Source organism: Trichosurus vulpecula, chromosome 4 (assembly GCF_011100635.1).
Source record: "Trichosurus vulpecula isolate mTriVul1 chromosome 4, mTriVul1.pri, whole genome shotgun sequence".
In the NCBI taxonomy this organism is placed as follows: Eukaryota; Metazoa; Chordata; class Mammalia; order Diprotodontia; family Phalangeridae; genus Trichosurus; species Trichosurus vulpecula.
Window position 1 is genome coordinate 26,031,879 of NC_050576.1, and position 26,894 is coordinate 26,058,772.

Genomic DNA, 26,894 nt, shown 5'->3' on the forward strand with positions numbered 1-26,894 from the left:
CTGTGCAAAGCCACCAGCTTCATGGTCTCCTTAGCAGCCATCTGGGTCCAGTGGCCAGATATAGATCAAGACAACTAAGGATGGCCCCCAATGCAGTGAGTTGGTGGACATTGGCCTTTTTCCTGACACATGGTAGGAACTATATACTTATTCCCTTTCCCTTCCTCCTTCCCTCTATCATGCCACCAAAAGTGTGGCTTCAGGCGATTAAATTTTTGTCTCTAACTGTTCAAGACCACCAAGAAAGGGCTGAGGTTGTTCTGCATGTGGCGAGTAATCACATCATTAAGGCCAGTATTTATACAGAGCTTTAAGGTTTGCGAAGCCTTTCGGGATGTAGGGCAAGTAAAAGACTAGGGTAGGATTGGAATTCAGGTCTCTATTCACAGTACTACTGGGCCACTAAAAAGGATGAAATCACAGATCTTTGAACAACTTACATTTATATATCATTTCAAGGTTTGCAAAGCACTTTCTACACGATCTCGTTTGAGTGGCTCACCAGCCTGTGAGGTTGCTGCTGTTATGGAAACTAAGTCAAGAAATGAAATGTTTTGCTCCCGGGGCATCCAACTTTCTGAAGCCTGGACCAGGTCTTCCAGTGAAAGCTCAGCAGTGGTTCCTCTCTGGTGTTCTGTGGAGCACAGACACCTTACCTCCTACAGTCAGGCTGAAGGGAAGTGGGAGTGACGCTTCTGGATCCCAGATCCATCACTGGGTGTTCTGGACTCTTGGGTAAGCTGAAGGGTGTGGAGAAGAGCTGGGGGAGAATGGGAGTGTGTGTAGATGGGGAATGAAAGAGATAGGGAAGAGAAAAAGGAGAGGAGAGGAGCGAGAAGGGGAGGGGAGGAGAGGAGATTAGAGGGAGGAAAGACTTAATTCAGTATGTCCAAAACTAAATTGTTTCCCCTCCTCCAAACTTCCATACTACTGTCAAGGGAACCATCATATTCCCAGTCCCTCAGGCTCCCAACCTAGGAGTCATCCTGGACTCCTCTCGCTCTCACCTCTCCACATCCAAGCTGTTGTCAAGGCTGTCTGTAGCATCTCATATCGATTTCACCTCTGCAGCATCTCTTGAACACACCCCCTTCTTGTCTCCAACACTGCCCTGACTAGCACAGACCCTCACCTTCTCCAAGAAGCTTTCCTCTCCTAATGATTTCCTATTTATCCTGTCTATAATTTATTTGTACATGTTTGTTTGTTGTCTCCCCCATTAGATTGTGAGCCCCTTGAGGGGAGGGACTGCCTTTTGCCTCTTTTTGTATCCCAGGGAAGCTGGGAGGCAGAGATGAGGAGAGAGAGCCTTCCAGACACAGAGGACAGCCAGGGAGCCAGAGTCATTGTATCACAGAAAGGAGCAAAGTCTTAGCCTTAGAAAACTGGAATGGTGAGAAGGGGCCCTGTTGGGAAGAGCTGTTAAAATCTAACAGAGGATTTTGCATTTGAACTTGGAGGTGACAGGAGGCCAATGGAGTTGATGGGAATCAGGGTGATGGGGTCAGACCTACCCTGACCACAAGAAGGGATTCTTCAAAGTGTTCTGGGAAGACCAGTGTCCCAGAGCTCAGTGAGTAAGCTGAAGGCCTGCTTGTGTCTGAAATGCTTTTTAAAAAAGGAAAAAAGACCAAATGCAAGCAAGTTCAGACTGGATGGCACGTGAGAGAAGGCATGGAGGATGTTATGTCTAGAATTTTCCCGGCTGCTCTTTCCAGGGGAACAAAGGCTTACCCTGATTGTTTATAGCTGCCTGGATGGTACCTTGGCTTCCTCTGGCTCCCAGCCAGGAAAAAGCAATAAAGTCAGAGTAGCTCCCTTGGTCAGGCCTGAGCTAGTACACACACACACACACACACACACACACACACACACACACACACACACACACACACACACAGACACACACACACAGACCTCCCAGCCAATGAGCAAGTCTTCTCTTTTAAACAGTATTAGAAACACAAGACAAGAAAGAATGGCTCATTTTTGTTTTTAAAAACTCACCCCTCAGCTGACAACTTGTAATTGTGCCCAGTTTCATCCTAGAGCAAATTCTTACCAAAATGCTGCAAAGGCCAGCCAGAAGCCCCTCCGGCGGCTCCAGAAGTGCTGACCTAGGCCCCCAGAGAGGAAATCCTCTAGTTGCCTAGTGGTGGCTGTCAGCTCCCACACCCACCGACGAGAGCTGGGAGCAAATACCAGGATTGTGCTTTGCCTGAGCACTCAAGTACTGCCTGTGCTGGGCCAGGGGCAGCTGGCTACAGGCTTCATTTAGCACTGTACCAGCCCCCCTCAACCCGAAACATATGAGCTTTCAGTCTTTCAAGCGGGTCTGGGTCTGCTGATCAAGGCAGCACAGTGCTGGAGAGAGCCCGAGGACCTAGGTTCAAATTCTACTTTTAAAAAAAAAATTCATAGCTGATGAGTTGATGCAGTCCCTCTTTCTCTGGGCTTATGAGGGGATTAAACAACTGGGTGATTTCTATACAACCCTCTAGGTGTGAGTCCCCCCAACTTCTGTTCATTAACAATCACAGTAATGACGGTGGCTATTCTGGTCCCATTTCAGATTCCCAAAGTCCTTTAGTTCTTTCTTTCCATAAGCTGATTTAATCTTCACACAGCACTCTGAAGGGGCTAAAGCCATTTTCCCCATTTTATAGGTGAGGAAGTTCCTAATACTCCCATGGTGCTTTGAGGTTTACAAGTCACTTTACAGACATCACATCTGTCCCTCAGATGGAGATGCCAGGTATTGATCATTTCCATTCTACAATGGAGGAAGGTGATGCTCAGAGGGTCCACTGACTTGTCCAGGGTCACACAGCCAGTACGTGTCCTACTCAGCAGAATGAGGTAGGGGATGGGGGGGCATGAGGACCACGTTGGGCCAGGCTCCACCACTGAGGAAGGATGATAAACAAGGAGGGCTGATGCTAGGCGTCTGCTCTTGTGGCACCATGGGCTGGACTACACCTACTGGTGTAGGATCCTACTGTGGGAGATCTCAGAAGAATCAAGATAAAGCGCCAGGGATAAGAGGGCAACTAACTTCCACAAGAGGAGGGGAGTTGTTGCCGACTAATGAAGCTTTGCTTAGTGATCCTGAGAAATCAGGCAGGAGCAGTGGCACCCGTGGGCACTTGGTGCCCTCAACCAGCCCCAGTTCAGAGATTCCAGGAATCCCTCAGTTCCAGTTATCTGAAGCCTCGAGGCCCAGGGAGGCACTAGTGGCAATTCCTTCAGCAGTCTGGCCCTCCCAGCACACAAATTCCCCAGGATGGCTTAGTGCCTGCCGGTCTGGGCCAGCTGTCCCCAGCAAGGCCTTTCCAGTACACTCACTACCCTCCCAGAAGGCTCAGCATGCCCCTTGCTACATCTGGATGCATTTCCTGACGGACAATGGACTGTGCACTCCTGGCTGAGGACATTTTAAAAAGAAAAGGCTAGAACATCGTTTTAAGTACTGGTCTTACTGGCTGCAACGAATCTGAAAACACCCTCAAATGAATGACAAGCTCAAGGATATAAACAGCTCTTTATTATCATCCAGGAGGCTGGGTCCAGCTGTGGGCCAGGGCAGCCGCCAGGCGCCCAGGGCCATCTGTTTCCCCTCAAGGTCTTCGGACAGTCTGACGGCTGGTGCTCAAGCTGCACCGTGTAAGTACATCGCTAAAAACTTCCTGAAAGTCCCAGGCTGATAATTAACAATTCCAACGGGTTCCTGGAGAGAATGCAAAGAATCACTTTTCTGCTACCCCATGGATGGAATTAAAACAAAGGTCAGTTTCACAGGCCTTGAAGAAGCACTTCTTTCTCCAACGCTGGGCCCCCCACCCCCACCTCTTCCTTGGCCGTCCCCCAGGAAGAGGCAGAGGGAAAAGAGACCTGACCTGGGGGGCAGAGGAGTGGACACTGCCACCTGCTTCCTATTTGAACAGAGGGCCTCAGTTTCCTTGTCTGTACAATGGAAGGCCTGGCCTAGCTGATTCTTCTCTGAGATACTTGTGGAGGATTCTACCTTTCACCTGCACTATTTGCTGGTTTGGGGCTGAGTGGGTCCAGGCATCGAAGCCTGCTGGTTCTCCCACTAGTGAGAAGCCTCAGCCCCCTTACTTCTCCCTCTCACTGAGTTCCCCAGCAGGGCACCCAACCAGGATCGTCACCTGGCCAAAAGGCAGAACGCAGAGCTGGAAGTGCTGAATTGGGGGCCAGAGGCCCCTGACCTGCTAGGTAACCTTCCTTTCTCTCTCTGGGCTGTTTCCTCTTCATGATGAGGGCAGTTTGATTCGGTGACCTCTGGGGTCCCTCTCAGGTCTATCAGGTTAATGCAGCCAAGGTGAAGGGGCTATGTTTGCTTCAGGAAGGGTGTGGCCCTCATGATGTCATCCTTTACAAATCCTTTATGCTTCAGCAAGCCCTCCCCTTCATTACCTCAGCAGATTCTGTCTCACCTCTGGCAGGCAGGGTGGGATTTCTATGCCCACTTCAAAAAGGAGAGAAGTTGAGGCCTGGAGAGGGCCTAACTCTGCACCACGACACGAACATATGAGTTCAGCCGACAGGAGGGGAACAAACTTGGCTTCACACTTACCACGACAACTTTCTTTTTAATGACTGGAAGACATCGAAAATGCTGATAGAGAAGCTGGTCAGAATCCATCCAAACGAGGTTCTTGACCCCCTCATTGGAATTCAGGTCTGTTGTGTTCAGCTGGAACACCATGAACTGGAAGATACGGCCATCTGTGCCAATGCTCTGCACCACGATTGGCTGCTCTAGCACCCGAGGCTCTTCCTGAGGAGAGATGGACAAGCAGGGCCTTGGGCATCATGGTGGACACCCAGCCCTGGCAGGCGGCTCCCTCGAAGGGCCTTTTTGCTTGTCTAATGGCTAGCTCTCATGGCAACTGAGGAAGAGCAGGGAGGCGGCTGGCCAGCAGCTGATGCTCTCAGGTCTCCTTCCCCACAGGTCAGAACATGCTCCACCTGGCCTCTCCAGCTCCACCTGGCCTGCTGCTCTATCTGGAAATGGCATCCAGCTGGCCACAACCAGGCCCAGTCTGGGCTGACAGGTGGGGAAGGAAAGGTGAAGGCAGAGCTGAGCCCCAGAGCTCCTCCCAGGGGCTGAAAAGGTCACCTGCTCCTTGACTCATTTGTCTTTGTAGCCTCCTGGGGCACCTGGCAAAGGGCTGGGAACTAAAGGCAATCAGTCCAGTAAAGGTTCTGGGAATGCATCTAAGAGCATCCGCCCTGGCTGGCAATCAAAGGTGCCCAGAAAGGGCCATTTTCCCAGCCTCAGGGTCTCCAGAGAGCACTGTTAAGTGAAAACCCCACATCACAGGTCTACGACCTAGCTCCAGACAGATGGAAGGGGCCAGGGCTTAACCTCATTCAACCAGTCTACCCCTCACCAAAAACACAGGCCACAGGAGATTTGGGCACAAAGCTTTGGGCCTAATGCTCCCTGGTCACAGTGTGAATGAGGCCAAGCATCCTTCCTAGCCATGCTGCCACAAGCTAAAGGGTCCCAGCGTGGCTCCCATTCAACCCCTTAGCCTCTCTAAGAGCCCAGGCTGGCTGGCCTTCATCAGGGAGAAGCATCCCCCACCCCACCTCTGAGGACCCTGGCAATGTGACCCTTCTGGACTCCAGCTCCCTCAATCACTGCAACACTGCTTGAGTGAGGCAAAGCACATCCCTGAGAGTGGTTTGTACCCAAAGGGGAAGGGAGGGGTCTTCTTTCACTGCTGCAATCAGTTGCTCTGCTCTCATCAGGCCAGCACAGATGCTGTTAGGCTAACATATGCAAGCGCATGCGCACACATGCACACACAAGCACACACACAGCCAGTCAGCTAAGACAAGAAAGTACGTACCCCATACACAGCCCGGGCCTGAGCCAGAGCATTGCCAAAGGCAAACATGATCATCTTGGCTCGGAGCTGCTCTGGTCGAAATCGGGCCCGGCAATTGTTGGCCGCCTCCATGAAGTACACAGTGTGTGGATGGGGATAAGGGTAGCCTTCATGGAAACCTGGAATGAGGAACATGGAAACCATGGAAGGCAGGCTGAGTGGGTACTACATCGAGCCAAGCAGGCCACAGGATCACAGCTGGGCTGGTCAGGGAGCCTCAGTCCACAGCATAGCTCAGTCACTAAGCAGGGGAAGAGAATTCTTTGGTGGTCATGGGTAAATCGTGCAATCAGCTGAGCACTTCTAGAGACAGCTGGTGAAAAGTAAAGAAGAGATGAGGAAAACAAAGTGATGAAATGGCCACTTGGGGGGCAGGGGAGAAGCCTCTAGTCTCTCGATTCCCCACCCAGGGGTGAGCACTCCCATGGCCGGAGCCACAGCAGCAGCCTGCCCGGAACCCCAACATCTTTGAGAAGCACCCACGGCCACACAGGCAGGCTGTGTCAGAGGAAGGTCCATTTCAGCTCCCCGTGCTGTGTTCATCTCCACAGAATGATGAGAACAAAAAGAAAAGCATGGGTCTCACTAGGGAGCTTTCTGAGGAGAAGAATCCCTGGAGTCACAAACAGCACACAGCCACTCCTGCTCGATGAGGAAGAGGATGGGAATATCCTAGTGGGGGCCAAGCATTCTAGAGCAGAAGGTGCAGTTTACCCAGCAGCCTTGTTTGTACCAGTAAAGCCCCAACTGCCATGGGTTTGGGAGGGCAGTGGCCAGACCTTCCAGGAGGGGAAGCTTTGCTGCACTGCCCCTGCCCTGGTACAATTCTGGCATAACCACGTGTCTCATCCTTCTAAAGCTATTCTATTTCTACCTGGACAAAGGGAAAGATGTATGACAGTAGGAAAGGAGAGCCTCGCCTTTGCCTTTCCCTATCCCCACCCACTCCATCTGGCCTCCAAGAGGCCCAGCATGTAAATGAAAGGTGGCCCCCTCAGTTCTACCAACCTGGGTTGTCTCTCACAACATAAATATCACATTCCTGAAGATTAATGGTCGGAGCTATGGGGTAGAAGGTCTCTAGAACATGGTTCTCTGTAGCTTGGACCTCTTCCTGGGATGCGACTGGCAGTAAAGGATCCTTGGCACTCAAACGAGTCCCATTAAGACCACGGATCTGAAGGAAAATGGATTCTGTAAGGAGAAAAACAGGCAAACACAGCTACCTCACTGTTCAAGCACAAGTGGCATTTATGAGGACCCTGCCGAGTACAGAGAACAGGGTGAGATGTTAGGGGAGATTGAAAGATATGGGCTTTGCCCTTAAAGAACTCCCAGGCTAGTCAATAGATATGGCCCATGGACAGATAACTGTAATTCATGATATCCCATATGTGACTTAGCTGTTTCTGCCTCTGTCTTGCAGCAGATGGAATGAGGCCAGAAGTGAGCCAGACCCGGATTCAAATCCTTCTGACATCCTAGCTGTGGGACCTTGGGGGAAATCGCTTCACCTGAGCCTGTTTCTTCACCTGAAAAGCCAGGGGGAGAATGGGACAAAGCTCTCTGTAAGGTCCCTTCCCTCTCCAGCCTCCTAGGATGAACCTTCGTTCCTAGAAGTCTCACTTTGTTTGGCAGAGCACTTGGCCCAAGGGAGAGCCTGAGGTACCACACCAAGAAGCAGGAATTATGAAAAGACTATGGGAAAAGCCTTCAGCACCCAGCCTCAGGCAGGATGTGAAGGCAGGCTCAGCTCTAACCTACACAGTGAGAGGAAAGGATGCATACTCATATCAGGGATCCAGCCAGGGAGCCAGTCAACACTTATGGTTTCTCCAACTGCAAGCAGCAGGAGGGCAGGAAATCCCAACCTCACACCTCTTCTTGTGATCCACAGTGACCCAACTTAAGTGCTTAATAAAGGGAATGAACAAGGGATTCTACAACACAGCCTTGATCCATGGGAGTGAGTTCCAGTGCCAGAGCCCAGGGGAGGCCAAGTACCTGCTCCAGTCAAGCCTCCTTTGCTCAGATCAGGTCCTGACTCTGGAAGGCTGGTGGGGTTCCTGCTGCACCTCAACAGGAACTACACCCCCTCCAGACCACTGCCATGATGTCCTTCTCCAGCTTGTCGATGTCACTTCTAAAACATGGCACCCAGAGCTGAGCTCAAGGCTAGCCTTCCCAGGGGAGGTGAGCACAGGCCCTTCGCCCATCACCCTCCTCCTCCTTCTGGAATGCCTCTCTAGTGCCTGCCATCTGATCTCCTCTTTGGAAAATGCCCCAGACACTGCTCTGACTGTCCTGGAGGGTACCAAAGCTCTGTCCTTTTGCGGTGGATCTGATCAGTGGAAAAAGCCAACTCATTTGGAGCCAAGTAAATGCAGAGTCTTAATAAGCTGGGAAACACAGTTGTTGCAAAGGGGCACTCTGAGCAGTGAGACTGATGGTCTCATGTGGCTCATAAACAGGCTTTGCTGGGAACTCCCAAAGAGGAGTGGCCCAAGCAATTGTAGCCATGCTGGGAAAAGCCAGGCACTGACTGAGGAGGAGGCCCTGAAGGGCAGAAGACTCATGTGGACAGGCTTTTAAAAAACCAGCCTGGCTACTTTATACCTTGTAAAACGGTTTTAATTCTTGTGGGTCACTTTACTACTCTATGACTCAGTTTCCTCATCTGTAAAACGGAAGTCTCCGTTCCAAGATAACTCGGTGACTTCCTGTTTCCTGACCACAGGAGTAGGGAAGGCACTAACTGCCCGGGCCCTTCAGTGACCCTTGGTAGCAGGGCCTGCCCACAGACCACACCAGTGTGGTTTCTAATTCAATCTTCCACACATCCCTTCTCTGTGACTACAGGGAATGGAGGAGTTTAATTAGAGGCAACATTTGATGTTTGCTATTATGCACTTCTCTACTTAATGAGGTTCTAATTGATTGAGGGCGCCGAGCTTTCTGTCACTCCAGACTCCTCTGAACAGGCCCCTTGCAGCAGAGGCTGCTGGGGAGTTGTGGCCAAGCAGCTTCTCTCTCCTAGGAAGGCAGCGGCGTCCATGGGATCCAGGCCATTTCTGCTCAGACCACTAAAGTTGGCCCTCCTTACCAGGGGTCAGGGTAGGGAAGGAAGACTGAGCTGATGAAGGAAGAATGCGGCAATGGGCAGGCCCCTGAATGAACAAGCATTTAGTATGCACTTATTAGTGTCAAGGACTGTGTTAAGTGCCTAGGGACACAAATATCTCCAGGAACTCAGGTTCTAATAGAGGGTGACATTCAGCCAGGGAGCACTTGAGAGGGCACATCTAACTCTGTGAAGCAACTCATGCAAGGGCCCACAAGGAAGAAACAGCAGAGCCAGGACAGGAATCTGGGTGTCCTGCCTTCTGTTCACACATGCCTACACATGCCCTTATAACCCTCAAGATAAGAAGTCCTCATTGACCCATTCTACAGAGAGACAAACTAAAGCGGGGCAGGGTGGAGGCTCCCAAAGCCAATGCCTGGGCCAGCATGCTCCAGGGGGCGCCCCAGCAGCACTGACCTCGATGCCACGAGGTCGACAACGTGTAGTCCCTGGCTTGGATCCTCCTGGTCAGAGCGGGGTACTGGAGAATCTTTGTTTTACACAGCTGTATCAGATTGTCCACAATGATGGGGCTTTGGAGGAGAAACAACAGACACACGGTGAGTGGAGCCAACAACGTAACCCTTCTCCAGTCACGAGAGCAGCAGGGCCATGTGCAGGCTTACCAGTACGTCTCTCTCTTGGGGATGTCCTCAGTGGAATGCCAGAGGCGTGCGTGACAGATGGCATTCTGGACCTGCTCATCCTGGTTCTCGATGTGGCTTGCTGGCTCTTCGGCCAGTCTGAGGACCCTCTCTGGGAGGCCTTCTGTTAACTTGGACTTGGTGAGCCAGAGTGCTTGCTTTACACCTTGGGGGGAAATTCAGCAAAAAAAGACAATTAGGATGGGAGTGGCTGCTATGAAAGTGAGCAGCAAAGAGGAGTTTTGGGTCCCACCCAACCTACCTCTAAATTCTACAAGTGCTTTTGGGGCTCCCTATGGAGGAGAGGATGGGGTAATGCCCCGAATACCCCAGTTCAGCTCTCCTGGGATCCTATAATGCGGGGGCAGGGGGTTGAGTAGTGGGTCCAAGTCCCTAGCCAGATGTTCCCCATTGAAGTGCCTGTACTTGGCTGGCAGAGCTTGGGCAGTGGCTTTTGACAGGAGGCCATTTATTAAAGCGAGAAAGCTGCCACAAGCTCGCTCAGACTTGGGGACAAGTCATGAATTAAACATCGAGAGCCAGGCTGAAAGTGAGTCTTAGATGCCTTGGAAGGACCATTATCAGAGGGCAGGTCATGTCTCTGGGTGGCACAGAACGCTGGTGGAAGGCATCAAAATCAGAAAGATACCCCTTCCTCTCAGGGCAGAAGGAAGGCTTCATAACTTAATGACAAAAGCTTTGAAATCAATCTGAATGTTAGCACTGAATGGGCACGTCCTTTTTTTTTACCTTTCTGGGCCTGTTCCCTCATGCATAAAATAAGGGTAACTCTTGTGGTGGGTACCTCCCAACACCGCTGGGATCAACTAAGCGTACGTAAGTGCTATAAAATACGAACCATCACATTTATAATTACTTCTAATGTAGGAACTGGGAGAGCTCAGGCACAGCTGTGGTTTGGCCATCGGCCTCCAGACTTGGAAAAGGATCTCAGGCCACGGCTAACAGGCTATGTCTATGTGGCCCAAGGCAGCTTGGTGAGGCCAGGCAGCTTCCTCTAAAGCTAAACGTGCTGGAACTTAGTCCACCTCCCTCATCCCACAGATGGGAAACACAGGCTTCCCCAAAGCCACACCGAGCAAAGCAGCAAAAACAGCAGCATTCAGACACCCAGCCTATAGCTCCAAACCCATCCCAGGTCCTGTCTACAGAGCTTTGCACAGGCATCATAAACCCAGGAAGTCACTGGCTGGCTTGTTTAGACAGAGGGAAAGTGACTGATCCTTAGGTTACATTGTGGAGAAGCTTCCACTAGACTAGGTGTAGCAACAATCTGGCTAGCAGCTACTGTGGCTGCGTAAAACCAATAACGAGCAGCACTCAGAAGGCCACTAATTCAGGTTCTTTAATCTGCTTTACTAAGGGGTTAACAATCTTACTTTAATCCAACACACAAATGTAACTCACATAGTTCAGGAGGAAAAGCCAGCAAACTGAGCTTCAGAGCAAATACCAACAAGTTACACAATATAAACAGACCAAATCACAATTCATAGTTACCAGGAAAGCATCAACATCTGGGTTCACAAGCCGGGGGGTTCTTAAAGCAGCTGCCCAGAGTCCCACACCACTCTTCCGGTGACTGAGAGCCCCAAGGGAGAATGCCAACCTCTGGGTTTATATAGCTTGTTCAGGGTCAAAGGGCATTACAATGTATGACTCAAGCCTACATGACCTAAAAGCCTCACAAATATGGGACTCAAACCCATGTGGCCTAAAAGCTTTGGGCATCACAAACTTGTCACTCAAACCCATGCAAACCAGGCTTTCCTTTAAGGCGAGGAGGTCATCAAAGACTCCTAATTTAATCAAAGGAACAAAGGCCAGACTCACCAAGGGCACTTGATTAAATAAATGCTAAAAGAGGAAACAGTAAAAAAGTCCTATCTTAATTAATATTACACTAGGTAACCTGGAAGATCCCTTCCCAAAGTCAGATGGCTGCCTTTGGCTTCCTCCCCAAGCAAAAGACAAGTGCTATGGCACAGTAGACAAATGGACTGGATGTGGAGTCAGAAAGACCTGGGGTCCACTCCAGTCACTGACACATGGGTGACCTGGCAAAGCCACTTAGCCCTTCTAACAAGTAACAGATGAGGTACCAGTCCATCAGTGGAGTGAGTTTCAATACTGGGAGCTCCTCATAACAATTAAATCACTAAGAACTTGGGATACACCTTCCTCCCCAGTCACACAATCACAACAAAGGCTCTCAGAGGTAGAGGAGTTTTTAGGTCATGGGTGCATAGGACCTAGAGCTGGAAGAGCCCTTAAGGTCATTTAGTGAAGAACAAACTGAGGCCCAGACAGAAGTGACCTGTCTTGGTCACACCAGGTAGTGAGAGGCCACCCTGGGGTTCTGAGTGCTAATCTACCCCATCTCCCTCGAGTCACGTCCTGAAGGAGGAGTCCCCTTTACAATGTCCCTAAGGGGCTATAAAGCCCCCAGAAATGCCAGCTACTGAAAAGGGGCCCCCTTCAGGGAGAAGGAGCAAAATGCCTGGGATTATTAAGTCAAGCACTCATTCTGTGCCAGACACTGTGCTAACTGCTGGGGGTACAAAGAAAGGTTAAACACAGTGCCCAGGGACTAGAAACCTGGACTAGAAACTTTCCTCCCTGGAATTCCCTATGGATTCAAGGGCTGCTACCTAGGCCCAAAGAGAAAACCGAACTTTGTGTCTACCTGAACAGAATGCCTACCCAACTGTCTTCTCTAGGCCAAACAATCTCCATTTACGTTGGCTCCCCATGTTATTTTCCTTGTATACCCATGACCTTTCTCTCTTCAGCTCACCAAGGGAGGTGCCCTATCCTGACTCTCCTATCGACTTCTGGGGAAAGACAAAGAAGACACACCAGAGTGAAGAATGCCACTCACAATCATGCAGCATCCTTGGGAACTTCTACCTGCCACAAAGAGCAGCCTGGGCACCAGGGAACCCAGTCTCGGTGCCAATATTCTGCACTGTGAGCCTGAGCAAACCCTTCCCTGACTCTGGATCACAGTCCCTAACTGTAAAAGTGGCGGGGGGGGGGAGGGGGGGCAAGAGTCTCCAAGGTTCCTCGGCCCTCATCACCTGGGACTCGGCATATCACTGGCTCACAATGATGTAACAAGACCCTGAGCACCTGCCCTCTCACAGGCTCATCCTGACTCTGTGAGATAATCAGGAAAGGCCTGACCATTTTTATTTTACAGAGGAAGAAACTAAGGTTGGGAGTGGGGTAAGGACTTGCTCACCAGCACCCAGTGACAGGGCCAGCCTCCTAGGTCAGGCCTCTTGGACGGTACCACAGCAGGGAGACTCTGGGACACTGGGCTTTCAGATCCTCAGAATGTCCAGTGAAAGAGACCTTAGGGATGAGCAGTCCAGGCCCCTCCCATCTGTAGAGGAGGCTCCAAAGGGGCAAAGGGACAGTGCCCAGGTGACACAGTGAGCCAATGGCAGTGCCCAGGGAAGATCAATTCAAAGCCTGTATTAAGCACCTCCTAGGAGCACAGGAGCAGCAAGAATTCAGAGCCTCTTAAGTCCCCCATTTCCCAAAGAAGGAAATTGCAGCCCAGAGAAATTCATCATAGTGTAATGTAATCACAGGGTAAAGAACACTGGGTTCTGGAGTCCAAAGCCCTTTACTTTACATGGGGATCTGGGTAAGCCCCCTCCCTGCTCCGGGGCTGTTTGTCTCCGTGCTGTCCCAGAAAAACCTTCCAGTCCATGGCACCTTTTTCTGCAGGGCAGTGATTGGATTGGCAATTTCATTAGTACATTACAGAGTAACTCCCAGGGGAGGTAACTCCCTCTCCCCAAGCAGCTCAGACCTTCTCTCCCATCTAGGGTGAGAGAGCCCTGTGGGACACTGAGAGGGTAGATGATGTACCCCAAAGGTGGGACTTCAATCCCAGGTTGGCGGAGCCTCTGCCTTGAAACAATCCTGGTATGCCAGAGTTCTATGCTGGTCCAGCCCCCACATTTCAAAGACAAGAGAGCACAGGGAAGAGGAGGGAGTGCTCCAAGCACAGGGTACAAGAAACAGCAAGCGGCCACTTGGACCAGACTGCCTGGCCAAGCAGGAGATTCTGTACAATAAGCTTGGAGCTAGACCATGGTGGGCTCTAAGGGCCAAACAGCCAAGTTTCTAGAGGGATGGATCACGTCTGTGATGGAAGGACAGCTACTTGACAGCTGTGTGGAGGACAAGCACAGAGACAAGAGGTGGGGAGACCAATCAGGGAGGCTGCTGCAATCATTCAGGAAAAGGTGATGAGGACCACCAGGAGGACTTGGAGAAAGACCACGGACATGGACCAGACTGCTCTGGCAGAGCTGACAGGATGTGGCGACTGCTGTGGGCTGCAGAAGGATAGGGGAAGATTCCCAATCTACAAAGTGCCCACTGTCACTCCCCATCCCCACCCCAAGGCTTCACGACTCACATACTCACTACCATTTACTACTACTTTGTGTAAGCCCTGGGCTAAGCCCAAGAGATAAAAACTGCCCCTGCCCAAACCACTCTGCAAACAACTATGTACAGTCAATATACAGACAGGATCATTGGGCTAGTCCCAAAGGAAAGGGCTGAGATTAAGAGGTTCTGGGAAAGGCTTCTTGGAGAAGGTGGGATTCCAGCTGAGAAATGAAAGAAGTCAGGGAAGCCTGAAGGTGGAGATGAAGAGAGAGAGCATCCTGAGCTTGGGACACTCTAAGTAGGGAGATGCAGGGTCTTGGGTGATGAACAGCCAGAAGGCATGTGTCAATGGCACAAATAGTATATGAGGAGGTGTAAAAAGACTAGAGGAGGGGAGCAAGTTACAGAGGTCTTTAAGTCCCCAGAGATTTTATATAAGGAGCCACTGGAGTTTACCAAGTAGGGTGCGTGTGAGTGACACAGTCAGACCTGCATTTTAGGAAGATCACTTTGACAGCTGAGTGGAGGCTGGAATAAAAGTGGGGAGAGACTGAGGCCAGAAGACCCCCCAGCAGCCATTACAATAATGCAGGCATGAGGTGATGCAGCCTGCACTACGGCAGGAGCAGCATCAGAGGAGAGAAGGGGGCACACTGGGGAGGTGCTATGAAGGATGGGGGAAAAAGGCAATGAGAGAAAGGGAGGGCTTGAGGATGACAGGAGTTTTGTGCCTGGGTGAATTGGAGGATACTGGCGCCCAGGAGAGGAACAAGAAGTTGGGGGAGGGGGAGGAGTGGATGAATTCAGTTTTGGACTTGCTGAGTTTAAACAGGATAGTTAGAAATGTCTTACAATAATGATAGCTAGCATGTCTACAGCACCTACAATATGCCAGACTCTGCACTAAAGGCTTTGCAAATATCTCATTCCACCTTCCCAACGACCACAGGAAGTAGGTCCTGTGCTTTTCCTCATTTTACAGTTGAAATTTCAAACAGAGGTTAAGTGACTTGCTCAATGTCACAGAGCTAGTAAGGAGCCCCGAGAATCACCTATAGTCAGAGCATGTGATCCAGGCTATGCGGCAAAGGGGACAGAGAAGGAACAATGCAGGTTAGACAAAAATCAGGAAAGAAGAGATATCAAGGAGAAGGTGATCACAGTGAGGTTAAGAAGGATGAGCATTAAGAGGCCATGAGAGTCCTCCACTTTCTGGGCCTCAGTCTCCCCTTTTGTAACATGAGGAGTTTGGACTGGGTAACTTCGGAGAGGGACGGGGTCGGAAGCCAGGCAGCACAGCACACAGAAGGAGCACCTACATTACACGGTGAACAGAAAAATCAAACGAGGGAACGTCGGTAAAGCACTTTGTAAACCTTCTGCCGATGGCAATCTGAGCTATCGCTTCGCTGGCACTTAATCTCCACGAGACTCTAGCAGTGTGGCTCAGTGGAAAGTCCACTTGATGACTGGGTCACAAGAAGCGAGGTTTGGAATCACCACCCCCTCCCCGGGACTCGGTCTCCCCATCGGGTCCAGCCTTTCCCCTCCCCGGCCTCAGTCTACCCCTCCGTGGCCTCACTCACCCTCCAGCAGGCGGCAGCGCTGGTGCATCACGTAGCAGGGCTCGTCACGCCGCAGGGGGTGGGTGTCTCGCGGGATGGGCCGGCGCCGCCTCGGGTCCTCCCAGCCGCGCTCCCACGGCGGGAACACGGGCCTGGCCAGGCCGGGATGCCGGTGCAGGAGGCCGGCATACGTCACGGGCTCCACACCCGGGATCTCGTACACGCGGTCCAGCGGCGGCGGCTCCCGCTTGCGCGTGGAGCGCACGCCCCATTCGTAGGCGCTGCGCCGGGGTCCTCCGAGACCCAGGCCGCCCCCCGGGGCCGCACTTGCCCTCAACGCCCCGACCACTGGCCGTCCACATAGGGCAGCCGCCATAGTGCCCACCGCAAGGCCCGCCGGGAGACGGGATGCGCGCGCAGCCGGGGGGAAGGGGCGAGGTGACGGGACTCAGCGGCGGCTTCCGCAGCCAATCGCCGCTGGCTAAGCTCTCCTTCCCCCCGCCCCATCCCAGACGCAAGCTGGTAAGGGAGCGTCGGCAAAGTATTGCCCACGCCCCGAAGGGGGCGGGGCTCAGCAGAGCGGCTCTGAACCGAAGTGAGTACTTCGGCACCAGACGGTAGCGCTATGTGGTAGAGGAACCCCCAGGTGAGCCTGGTTTGACAGCGGGGGCGAGCAAAGCTGAGCAGTAGGGATGGCTTCTGGGTGGGAGCCGGAGCGTTCAGATCCCGATTCCCGGCCCCCGATCCTCTCCCAGGCCCAAGCCTAGAAGGAGGGGCTTAGAGCTGGGAGGGACCCTAGGGGTCTTCTAGCCCAACCCCCTCATTTTACAGAAGGGGAAACTGAGTTCTAGAGTTGTGGAGCGGTATACAGTCACCCCTCTGGTGTACTTGACTCCAGCACGGGGAGAGCGATTCGGGCCTGACCCCAGAAGTGGTCATTGATGATGTCACATTGGCTTGGCTGGAGGTGTCTCCTGGAGTGCCCCGCGTCTGTGCTCTTTGTAAGTTGCAAAGGTGCTTAGAGAGTTCTCCTTTCACTTTACTGGGGAGGAAACTGAGGCTCGGAGGGGAGAAGCGAGTTACCCAGGGTCTTACAGCGTCTGCTCCCAGTCTCCCTCCTCAGGCTGCCCTAGTCAGACTCCAGAATGGTCCCCGAAAGGGGCATTCTAGGTCAGGTGATTGCTTCCTAGTCCCAAAGGTGTCCACTGAAGGTTCAGTGTCAGCTTGGAGAGGCGTCTTCCTTGGAGAGCTCCTGGGATCTGTGGTCAGAACTTTGGGGTTGAGAGTTATCAGGAAGCTTAGAGCTGACTCTGCTCTCCCTTTCCTATTTTTACACTTTATGTCCCCCTTTCCCATCCCCCCCCAGCACCAGGACAATGCCTGTCATACACAGTAATAGTCACTTAATAAATGCTTGTTAGTTGATTGATGCTTTTCCACAAGAATGTGCAAAAGATGGAAACTGGGCCTTATGAGAAGTTAATTACATGGATTTAGAGCTAGTTTAATCCAAAGGAGTGATGACTGGGTCAATGATGACATTGAAAGAAGTCTCCAGTGGAGAGCCCTAGGGGTCTGTGCTTAGCCCTGGGTTCTTTAGATATGTAAGAGACCTTAAGGGATCACCTAGTCTGCCCCACCCCCATTTGACAGGTGATCAAACTGAGGCTGGGGGTTTCTTCCTCCAGAAGGAGGGATTTGTGCCTGCTCCACCTCCAGTTCTAGTTCATATTTATACAACCAAAATGAACTAATGGTTCTCTAGTCCCAATTTGCCTTCTTCCTCCTCCATTCCCTTAGACAGCCCATTCACCGTATCTAGAATATACTGTATTCCCCACGTATAAGACGTTCCTTAATTTAGGGGCCCAAAATTTGAAAAAAAAATGTATTACATAAAGTCATTGAACTCAAGTTTTATTCATCTGCTCGTAGCTGTCAGGCATCTTTTGGGCTAGTCTGGTGTGTGTATGCATGCTTAGTCCATTCCGTTTCATGAACCTGAAGCACCAATTGTGTCCTGCTTTGAAATCAGTAACTTCTTTTTCATCAGCATTTCTTCTTGCCTCATGCTGAACCATCTTTGTGGACACAGGAATTCCAATTGCCCTTTGCTCTTCAATCCATATCATTCAATTCCCTCTCTAAATCAGGCCATTTTGCTGACTTGCCTCTCATGGCCTTCTTCTGCTGTGGTGTTTTCAGTAGAGTTTCTTCTTCCTGTAGCCAGTCTTGTTTTCTCAGTTAGAGGAGGACCAAACTTACATTCAGCAGCACAATTTCCATTCACTTTTGCAAACTAGATCGCTTTTAACTTGAATTCAGCACTGTACAAAAATCTTTTCTGAGCCATTTCTAAGCAGAACGTGGCAAAACGTAACCTAATATACCAGTAACAAATGCAAAACAATGGGCACAAAGACAACAAGTGTGAAAAAGTGGGAAATGCAAGTAAAAAAAATCTACAACCACTGTATAAGACGCACCCAGTTTTTAGACCCCAAATTTGGTAATTTGGAAATGGCAAACCACTCCAGTGTCTCTGCCAAGAAAACCACGGGGTGGGGGGGGGCATAAAGAGTCAGCCATGACTGAAAATGACTGAACAACAGTTCAATTGGAGAGGTAATAGGGAGTCACAGGAATTTATTGAATAGAGATTTGGATGGGGGTATGTCAACCCTTTGGCAGCTGTGTGGAAGATGTATGGAGTGGAGAGAGACTTGAGACAGGGAGACAATGTGCAGGTCCTTGTGATAGCCTGGGCAAGAGGTGATGAAGGTCTGAGCTGGGAGAGTGTCTGGGAAAGTGGAGAGAGCGTATTGAGGAGAGGGAAATAGCCCAGACCTGGCCAGGAATGGGAGGTGGAGGCCGCAAACAGCAGGAAGTGTTTGGGAGAGGGCAAGAAGCTGGCGGGAGAAGGAGCAACTGGACAGGTGGCTTCTCAGAAGCCAGGGGAGGACAGAGTGGCCAGAGGGATGGGGCAGTCGACTATGGCAAAGCAATGGAGGCAAAAGGCCATGAAATTGGGACCCAAATTTCTCAATATTGGTCTGAAATCTACCTCCTCATCTCTGTCTCCATTGTGCCCATCAGGGCCTCACGGCAAACATTTGCTCAAAGAGCCTTCCTCAAAAGTGCTCATGAGCCTGCCTCCCTGCCCTTCCCCCCCACCTTTGGGCCCAGCCAGAATTGTTTCCTTCCAGCCATTCCTCATCTTTTTAATCATCTCCTATTGTGGGTGACAGGCTGGACAGAAGCCTGCTTCACTCTTCCCTCAGCTCTGGACCCTGATGAGGATGGGAGAGGGAGAAGAAACAATGGAATTTTTTCCTGAGAGTACTCTCTCTACATGGAGGAGTCAGATTTGGAGGCAGGAAGACCTGGGCCTTACTCACTTACTCACAGTGCCACCTTGGGAAGATCACTGCCTCGATCTGGGCCTCACTTTCCGTATCTCTGATGGGAACAGGAATACCTGCACATCCCGATTCATAGGGATGTTAGGAGAGACAAGTAAGACAGTGGATGTACTGGGGCCTTCAGAAACCTTCAGGCACCATATAAATGTGCTATGTTCACGCTCATTTTTCCAAATGGCTTCATCTCCAGCTGCCCTTCTTCCTGGAGTGTTTTGAATCCTATGAATAGCACAGATTGTATCCCCTCAGAACACTGGTTGGCAAAGAGATGAAAAATCAAACCTAAGGGCTACCAATCCTCCCTAAGAGCGACCAGGGATGTGGCTTTCTTTCATCTTACCCATAGACTAGATAGATATTTGAGGTGTCACTGACAGGTCTAATTCTAGGCCAATACCCCTCATAGAGAATAGAAAAGGGCACCTAGCCTTGGCAGTGCTCCTGAAGTCTGCCTGCCTCTCCTCCTTGCCCCCAGCTAGGACGAGGAAGAGGCAGGCATGGCCCTTGGCTCTCCTCTCTGCAGACAAGGCCTCCCCTTCGAGAAAGACTTAGGAAATCAGTGAAGTGTTGATGAGCTAGCTTCCTCTACACGTCTGCAGATTGCAAACTTTCTCTCTTTCCTCCTTGAAGTGTCCTCTGCCTTGTATCTCTCTTCAGAAGAATTCTGGAGCCAACACAGTAAGTCCATTAGAAAGGTACATAGTATGGAGCCCAGCCTTCTCTCTGACAATCAGAAGACATATTTCCCTCCATAGATAGCACAAAGCACGGGGCTGCCAATCCCCTTTTCTACTTGGGAGGGAGCCAGATTATATTTATCTTTTATGTAGTTGGGGTCTACACACACACACACACACACACACACACACACACAGAGACAGAGAGAGAGAGTGCCAAGTTTATATCAGTCATTTTCTACTTTAACGCATCCCATCCCTCCTTCATAACAAATAAAAAATGAAGTAAAATGGAACAACCGAGCAACCTCTGACAGTTTATGCAATATTCTGCTCCCATACTCCCTCACCTCCCTAGTCAGAGGAGGGAAGTAGATCTCTTCATTTCTTCACTAGGGGAAGGATTGGCCACTGCATTTAACCTGAGTTTAATATTACAACTTTTTTTTCTTTTCTTTTTTTTTTTTTAATGAGAGGAAGCATGGCTTAATGAATAGAGAGCTGGTCTCAGAGCCAGGAAGACCCAGGTTCCAGTCCCACATTTCTTTCTTTCTTTCTTTCTTTCTTTCTTTCTTCCTTCCTTCCTTCCTTCCTTCCTTCCTTACTCCCTCCCTTCCTTCCTTCCTTCTTTCCTTCCTTCCTTTCTTTATTTCTTTCTTGGCATTCAGAGTTAAGTGACTTGCCCAGGGTCACAAAGCTAGATGAAGATGAGTCTTCCTGATTCCAAGCCTAGTGAGCCAGAACTGTCTGATAATGGAATGGGCCGATTCATAAGGTAGTGAGCTTCCTGTCCCAGGAGGTATCCAAGTAGAGGCTAGTCAGCCCCTCTTTGGGACTCTGTAGAAGGAATTCCTGTACTGAGTGGGAGATGGGACGTGATCATCATAGATCTAAAGCTGGAAGGAATCACAGAGGCCATCAAGTCCAGCACCCTCATTTTACAGAGGAGGAAACTGAGGCCCAAAGAGGTAAAATAAAATGGCTTCCCAAGGGAGTAAAAATCAGAGGCAGAATTTGAACCCAGTTTCTCTGATTCCAGAGTCAGTATTCTTCCCATTGCCTAACCTCATCTCCCTAGGAGATGACCTAATGCCATCCCTCCTCCCCCAGACACTGTTTCCTTGGATTTCGTCAGGTACCCAGCATGGTTCTGGATCTTTGTCTTTGGGGATTCCTCTCCAGCTCCCAGGAGCTGCTGGCACAGGAGAAAGATGGGGCTAAAGGCACTGACTCTGAGCACAAACTTAAAACCAAAGCATCTTTATTCTGGTAAATCGAGGGTGAAGGAGACCAAGATTAAAGTCTCTAAAATTAGAGATGTCTTAGAAAAAGTAGCCTGGAACAAGATGGCACCCCTTTGGAAGTTGTGTCAAGTAAGCTTGGGACAACTAAAAAGAAGTCTGGCTTCACACAGTAGGTGACTTATTACCCCAAGAGGTGACACGGCCAGGGAATGGAAATGACTGAAAAAATAATTTGGCCAGGTCGATAATGACCCTTGGGTGGCCATGAGAATGGGAGAAGCTCCAAGTCCAAAGGAGACCCCCTAAAGCAGCTAGTCCAATCTCTACCTGAGCAAGAACCCCTCTACAGCATATCCAGTAAGAGATCAACCAGCCTTTACTGAAATATCTTCATTGGTGAGGAACTCACTACCTACCAAGCCAGCCTTTGGTATACAGACACACACACAACACACGTACATATGTATGTGTGTATTTCAGCAATTCTAATGGTTGGGAAAATTTCTCCTTAATATGGAACCTATATCTGCAACTCTTCCTGGCCCCTGGGGCCTCCCATTTTTGTCAGACCACTTTATTTTTGGTCTAGACCTTTGATTTCATTCATATAAGGAACTTCTGATGGGAAAATTCCCTCTACCTATGAAAATCTGTTATTGTTCTGTGACATCCAGTCTTCAAGAGTTATTTGGAGCCCTGATTGAAACATAAGTGACTTTCCCTGGGTCCCATAGCCCTAGTATGTGCCAGAGGCAGGACTTGAACCCATCACCCTGACTCTGATGCCTGGACTCTATCTACTTGGCCACAATGTCTTTTGGACAGCTGTGAGTGATACAGACTATAAGGCCCCCAGCCTCACTGAGCCCCAGCCCCCTCATCTGTAAAATGGGGGTAATTATGCTTCTACCTACCTCTGAGAGTTGTGAGGGAAGTAGGTACTAGGGCTAGCTAAATGGGGGGGGCAGGATTCTTACTGATAGCATTTCTCAGAAGTGAAGCCCAAAGGGCTGAAAAGGAAAGATTAAGAGGAGAAAATCAGGGCTGAGGAGCCTTTGGGAGGCAGGACTCAGGAGGGAGGAGGTTAACATATTCCCATCAAGTCTGGATCACTGGCATTCATAAAGCTTCTGGAGGAGCGTTCCCAAACTCCCTTTTGCTCTGCTTGGAGCAGCCCGGGGGAGGCCCTGGTTCTCATTTTTGACTTGCATTCAAGATATTAATGGCAAGCCTGGATTTGCAGGCGCAGTGATTAGACACAGCTCCTTCTACATAAATGGTGGCCCTCATATGTAAATACTCAGGAACCCAGATTAATCCCAAACTTCCTTCCCCATGGAGGAAGCTCGGAATAAATCACAAGTTATGCCTCAAGCTGCTTAACTCTTCCCTCACATGCCCTCCCAGGCCATGGAGTCAGCAGGCCTGGCTGCTGATAGCTGCCTCTCACCTCTTGAAGTATCTCTTGGGTCATCCATCCAACTATCCATCCATCCATCCATCTATCTATCCATCCATCCACTCATCCTTCCATCCACTCATCCATCCATCCATCCATTCATCCATTCGTCCATCATGGAATCCTAGCTCTAGAGCGGAGAGTGATCAGAGGCCATGTGATCTAGCCCCCTTATTTTAGAGATGAGGAAACTGAGACCAAAGTCTGTGGTCTGACCTCAGCCACCCCACCCCCAGGCCTTAGTGCTCTCTCTTCCCTCTACGGTTCCTTGTTATATCCACCCCTCATTAGAATGCAAGCTCCTTGAGGGGAAGGTGGCTTCATGTTTTCCTTTGGATCTTCCAAACCTCGCACAGTACCTGGTTCAGCATTCCAAGCTGCAGCCAAAGCACACAATTTGACCTTGACCCAAATTCATCCTGGCCTTTCCTGTTCCCCTACCTTGGGCTTATACCATCCCTACACCCAGAATCTCCTTTCCTCCAGGGCCACCCACTGAAAATATATCATTCACATGCCTCTTTCATAGAGTCACAGAAGTAGAGAGTTAGAACCTTAGAGGCCTCTGGTCCAAACCATACGTGATGGAGGAATGATCATCCAGCCTCTGCAGGGAGACCTAGCTCCTCACCTCTGATGGGGGTCTCTTCTCCTGGGACAGCTCTCATTGTTAGGTCCTTTGTCCTGACATGGAGCTGCCTTCTCCTGGAATCTTTGGCCCAGGGACTATCTGAGCTGAAAGAGACCTCGAAAGTCATCTGTGCCAACCAACTCTGGGGACAAGGAAAACAAGGCTCAGAGAAAGCAACATTTGACCAACATCACACAGCTAGTCCCTGGTGGAGTCAGGACTTGAACCCAGGGTCCTTGGACTCATCTTAAACTGTATCTTTGTTGTTGTTTAGTCTATTACTCCCGTCTGACCCTTCATGACCCCTTTTGGGGTTTTCTTGGCAAAGATACCAGAGTGGTTTGCCATTTCCTTTTCCAATTCATTTTACAGATGAGGAAACTGAGGCAAACAGGGTGAAGTGACTCCAGGGCCAGTGTTCTATCCACTGCACCACCTACTGTAATTATTTTCATTTCAATCCAATCCAATTTAATTCAACCAGGGTTTATTAAGTACCTGCTAAGTGCCAGTTACTGTGCTGGCATTGGGGCTGCAAAGACACAAAGGAGAGTCCCTGCCTTCGGAGAGTTTACATTCTATTTTGAGGTTCACAACTCTTCTCATCTCAGAAGTCAAGTCAACAAACACTGAGTAAGCAGCTGAGCACAAAGCCTTGTATATAGTGGGTGCCTAATAAATGTTCAGCTGAATTGGGTAGGACACTTTGATTAAGGTTTTGGCAGAGACTTTTCTGGCCTAATGTTGGGAGCTCATCCCCACCACTGCCTCCTATTCTAAGCCAGATGGCTTTCCTAACTTCCCTCTTCCCTTTTCCCCTCCCGAGCAGGCTCTGTCTGGTGATGATGGAGGAGGAGAAAGAGGAAGAAGAGGAGGAGGCCTGGCTGCAACTCCGACCCACTGAACCTTTGCCTGCTCAATGCTGCGGTGGTGGCTGCAAACCCTGTGTATTTGACACCTATTACCAGGAGCTCACTTGGTGGGAAAAAGCCCGGGCCAAGAAAGATAAGAGTCTCCTGTGGAGAAAGAAGGAAGAGGTAGGAACTTCCTGAGGACTATTTTCCAAAGCGGTCTGCCTCTGTCTGCACTGGGTATAGATGGGAGCATCAGAGTTGGGCCACCATCTGTTCATCTGTAAAATGAATGGGTTGGTATAGGTGGTTCCCTAAGGTCGCCTCCAGCTCTGGATTCGAGGACTCTGCAGGCTGTTCCCCTGCCTCCCCATCCTTCCAGACCCACCTTTGGTACCACCTCTTCCTGGGACCCTTCCCTGGCTCCTCCAGACCACAGTGAACTCTTTCGTCTCTAATTGTAACAACAGAAACATTTCTCATATGTTCGTAAGAAGCAGAACTGAGATCCCAACCCAGATTCCTGCTATATTTATATATATTAACTTTAATAATAATTCTAACAATGCCCTGAATGCATAAGAAGATTCACTAATACTTGTTGCTTTAGTCTTATGGCAAAGAGGCCCAGTCATGAGTAGGTTTTTAATTCTCTGCGTATGGTGACTTCCTCATCTTTCATTCCCAAGTCCCCTCACCTTTGGGGTAGGGGATAAAGCATCTCTAAGAAAATGAAAATACTTTTAGACTCAGAGTCAGAGAACCTGGGTTCGAATCCCTGCTGTGTTGCTTACTGCCTATGTGGCCATGGGCAAGTCCCTTCCCTTCTGTGAGACAAAGGTGGATCTGCTGGTGTTTCAGGGGCTTCACCAGGCCTTCCCAGCTGCTGTGATGGTCTCAAGGCCCTTGGAGTCCCTAGCCTTGGCATTAGCCACTTGTAACATTATGAGATCATTAAAATTATTTGTGCATGGGTTACTACTCTGAACTAAACCATAAGCTCCCAGAGGGCAGGGATACTTCTCCCCTGCTCTGTCAGCAGGTACTTATCTCCTTCCCCTAAATTATCTTGTATCTATTTCAATGACTCAACAAGTATTTATTACATATGGGGGCCCTGTCCTCAGAGAGTTTACATTCTTTTTTAAAAAAATTTAGAATTTTTATTTTTAGTTTACAACACTCAGTTCTACAAGTTTTTGAGTTCCAGATTTTCTTCCCCTCCTCCCCCAAAGATGGCAGGGAATCCAATATATCTTCTATATATACCTTTGCATGAAACTTATTTACACAGTAGTCAAGTTGTAAAGAAGAATTATGACCAGTGGAATGAATCATGAGAAAGAAGAAACAAAACCAAAAAGAACAGGAAACAAAAAGAGAGCAAATAGTTTCCCTCAATCTGTGTTCAAGACTCCATAATTCTTTCTCTGGATGTGCACAGCTTTTTCCATCATGAGTCCTTTGGAGCTGTCTTTGAACCTTGCATTGTTGAGAAGAGACAAGTCTATCAAAGTTAGTCATTACAGAAGCAATGTTTGTGGTTGTGTACAATGTTCTCCTGGTTCTGCTCTCCTCACTCAGCATCAGATCATGTAGGTCTTTCCAGGTTATTGTGAAGTCCATATGTTCCCCATTTCTTATAGCATAATAGCATTCCATTGCATTCATATACCACAACTTGTTTAGCCATTCCCCAATGGATGGGCATCTCCTTGATTTCCATTTCTTTGCTACCACAAAAAGAGCTGCTATGAATATTTTTGTACATACAGGTCCCTTTCCCACTTGTGGGATCTCTTTGGGATACAGCCCTAGAAATGTATTGCTGGGTCAAAGGGTATGCACATTTTTATAGCCCTTTGGGCATAGTTCCAAAAATGCTCTCCAGAATGACTGGATCAGTTCACAACTCTACCAACAATGTAACAGTATTCCAATTTTCCCACATCCTCTCCAGCATTTATCATTTTCCTGTTTTGTCACTTTAGCCGATCTGACAGGAGAGATATGGTACCTCAGAGTAGTTTTGATTTGCCTTTCTCTAATCAATAGTGATTTAGAGCATTTTTTCATATGCCTATAGATATCTTTAATTTCTTCCTCTGAAAACTGCCTGTTCATATCCTCTGACCATTTCTCAATTGGGGAATGACTTGTATTCTTATAAATTTGGCTCAGTTCCCTGTATATTTTAGAGATGAAGCCTTTATCAGAGATACTGGTTGTAAAGATTTTCTCCCAATTTTCTGCTTCCCTCTAATCTTTGTTGTATTGACTTTGTTTATACAAAAACTTTTCAGTTTAATATAATCAAAATTAACCATTTTGCATTTTGTAATGGAGAGCTTACATTCTCATAGGAGAGATGATAGGTACCAAAATTCATGGAAGGAAGGTGACTTTTGAGGGGAGGGCTTGAACAGGAAAGGCCTCCTGTGGAAGGTAGTGTTTGAGCTAAATCCTGAAGGAAATCCGGGATTCTGAGATGTGGATATGAGGAGACACAACATTCTAGGCAGGGAGAACAGCCTTTACAAAGGCTGGGAGGTGAGAGATAACACTTCATCCTGAAGAATAGCAATAGGGTGATAGGGCAGGTTTGTAGAAGGCTCAGAATAACAGGAGTGTTGTCTAAGAAGACTGAAAAGATGGAAGGAGGTGAAGTTGTAAAAAGCTTTAAATTCCAAACAAAGCACTTCATGTGTGCTTTGGGGAGGGGGATTGGGAGCAATGGAAGTTTATAGAGTAGCAGAAGTGATGTGGTCAGGCTTGTGCTTCAAGAAAATCATTTTGGCAGCTAAGGGGAGAATGGATGGAGAAGGGGGGACCAGTTCAAAGGCTACAACAAACAAAAAGAAGGGGCCTTATGGAGGTGGCATGGAGAAAGAAATGGTGAGCTTTGGCAGGTGCTGGGATATG

The 26,894-nt window shown here is 49.4% G+C and overlaps 2 protein-coding genes across 5 annotated transcripts in view; one reads left to right on the top strand and one right to left on the bottom strand.

The window, feature by feature from the left end:
- Nucleotides 1-3,524: 3,524 nt before the first annotated feature.
- On the bottom strand, nt 3,525-16,087 carry MRPL37 (mitochondrial ribosomal protein L37). Its single transcript, XM_036758197.1, has 7 exons — nt 15,710-16,087; nt 9,672-9,855; nt 9,463-9,578; nt 6,930-7,115; nt 5,883-6,040; nt 4,598-4,801; nt 3,525-3,727 (listed from the first exon to the last, which is right to left on the bottom strand). The coding sequence occupies exons 1-7, from the start codon at nt 16,062-16,064 to the stop codon at nt 3,650-3,652; spliced, it is 1,281 nt and encodes a 426-aa protein (XP_036614092.1). The 5' UTR covers nt 16,065-16,087; the 3' UTR covers nt 3,525-3,649.
- A 164-nt stretch (nt 16,088-16,251) lies between these two features.
- The window catches only part of LOC118849206 (NADH-cytochrome b5 reductase-like), a 37,522-nt gene continuing 26,879 nt past the window's right edge, over nt 16,252-26,894 (top strand). Inside the window, exons 1-2 of one of the 4 annotated variants that reach the window (XM_036758278.1) lie at nt 16,252-16,334; nt 23,951-24,158. In XM_036758278.1, coding sequence (XP_036614173.1) covers nt 23,964-24,158 — 195 coding nt within the window. In that variant the 5' untranslated portion in view covers nt 16,252-16,334; nt 23,951-23,963. The other 3 variants (XM_036758279.1, XM_036758280.1, XM_036758281.1) reach the window with 3 other exon arrangements.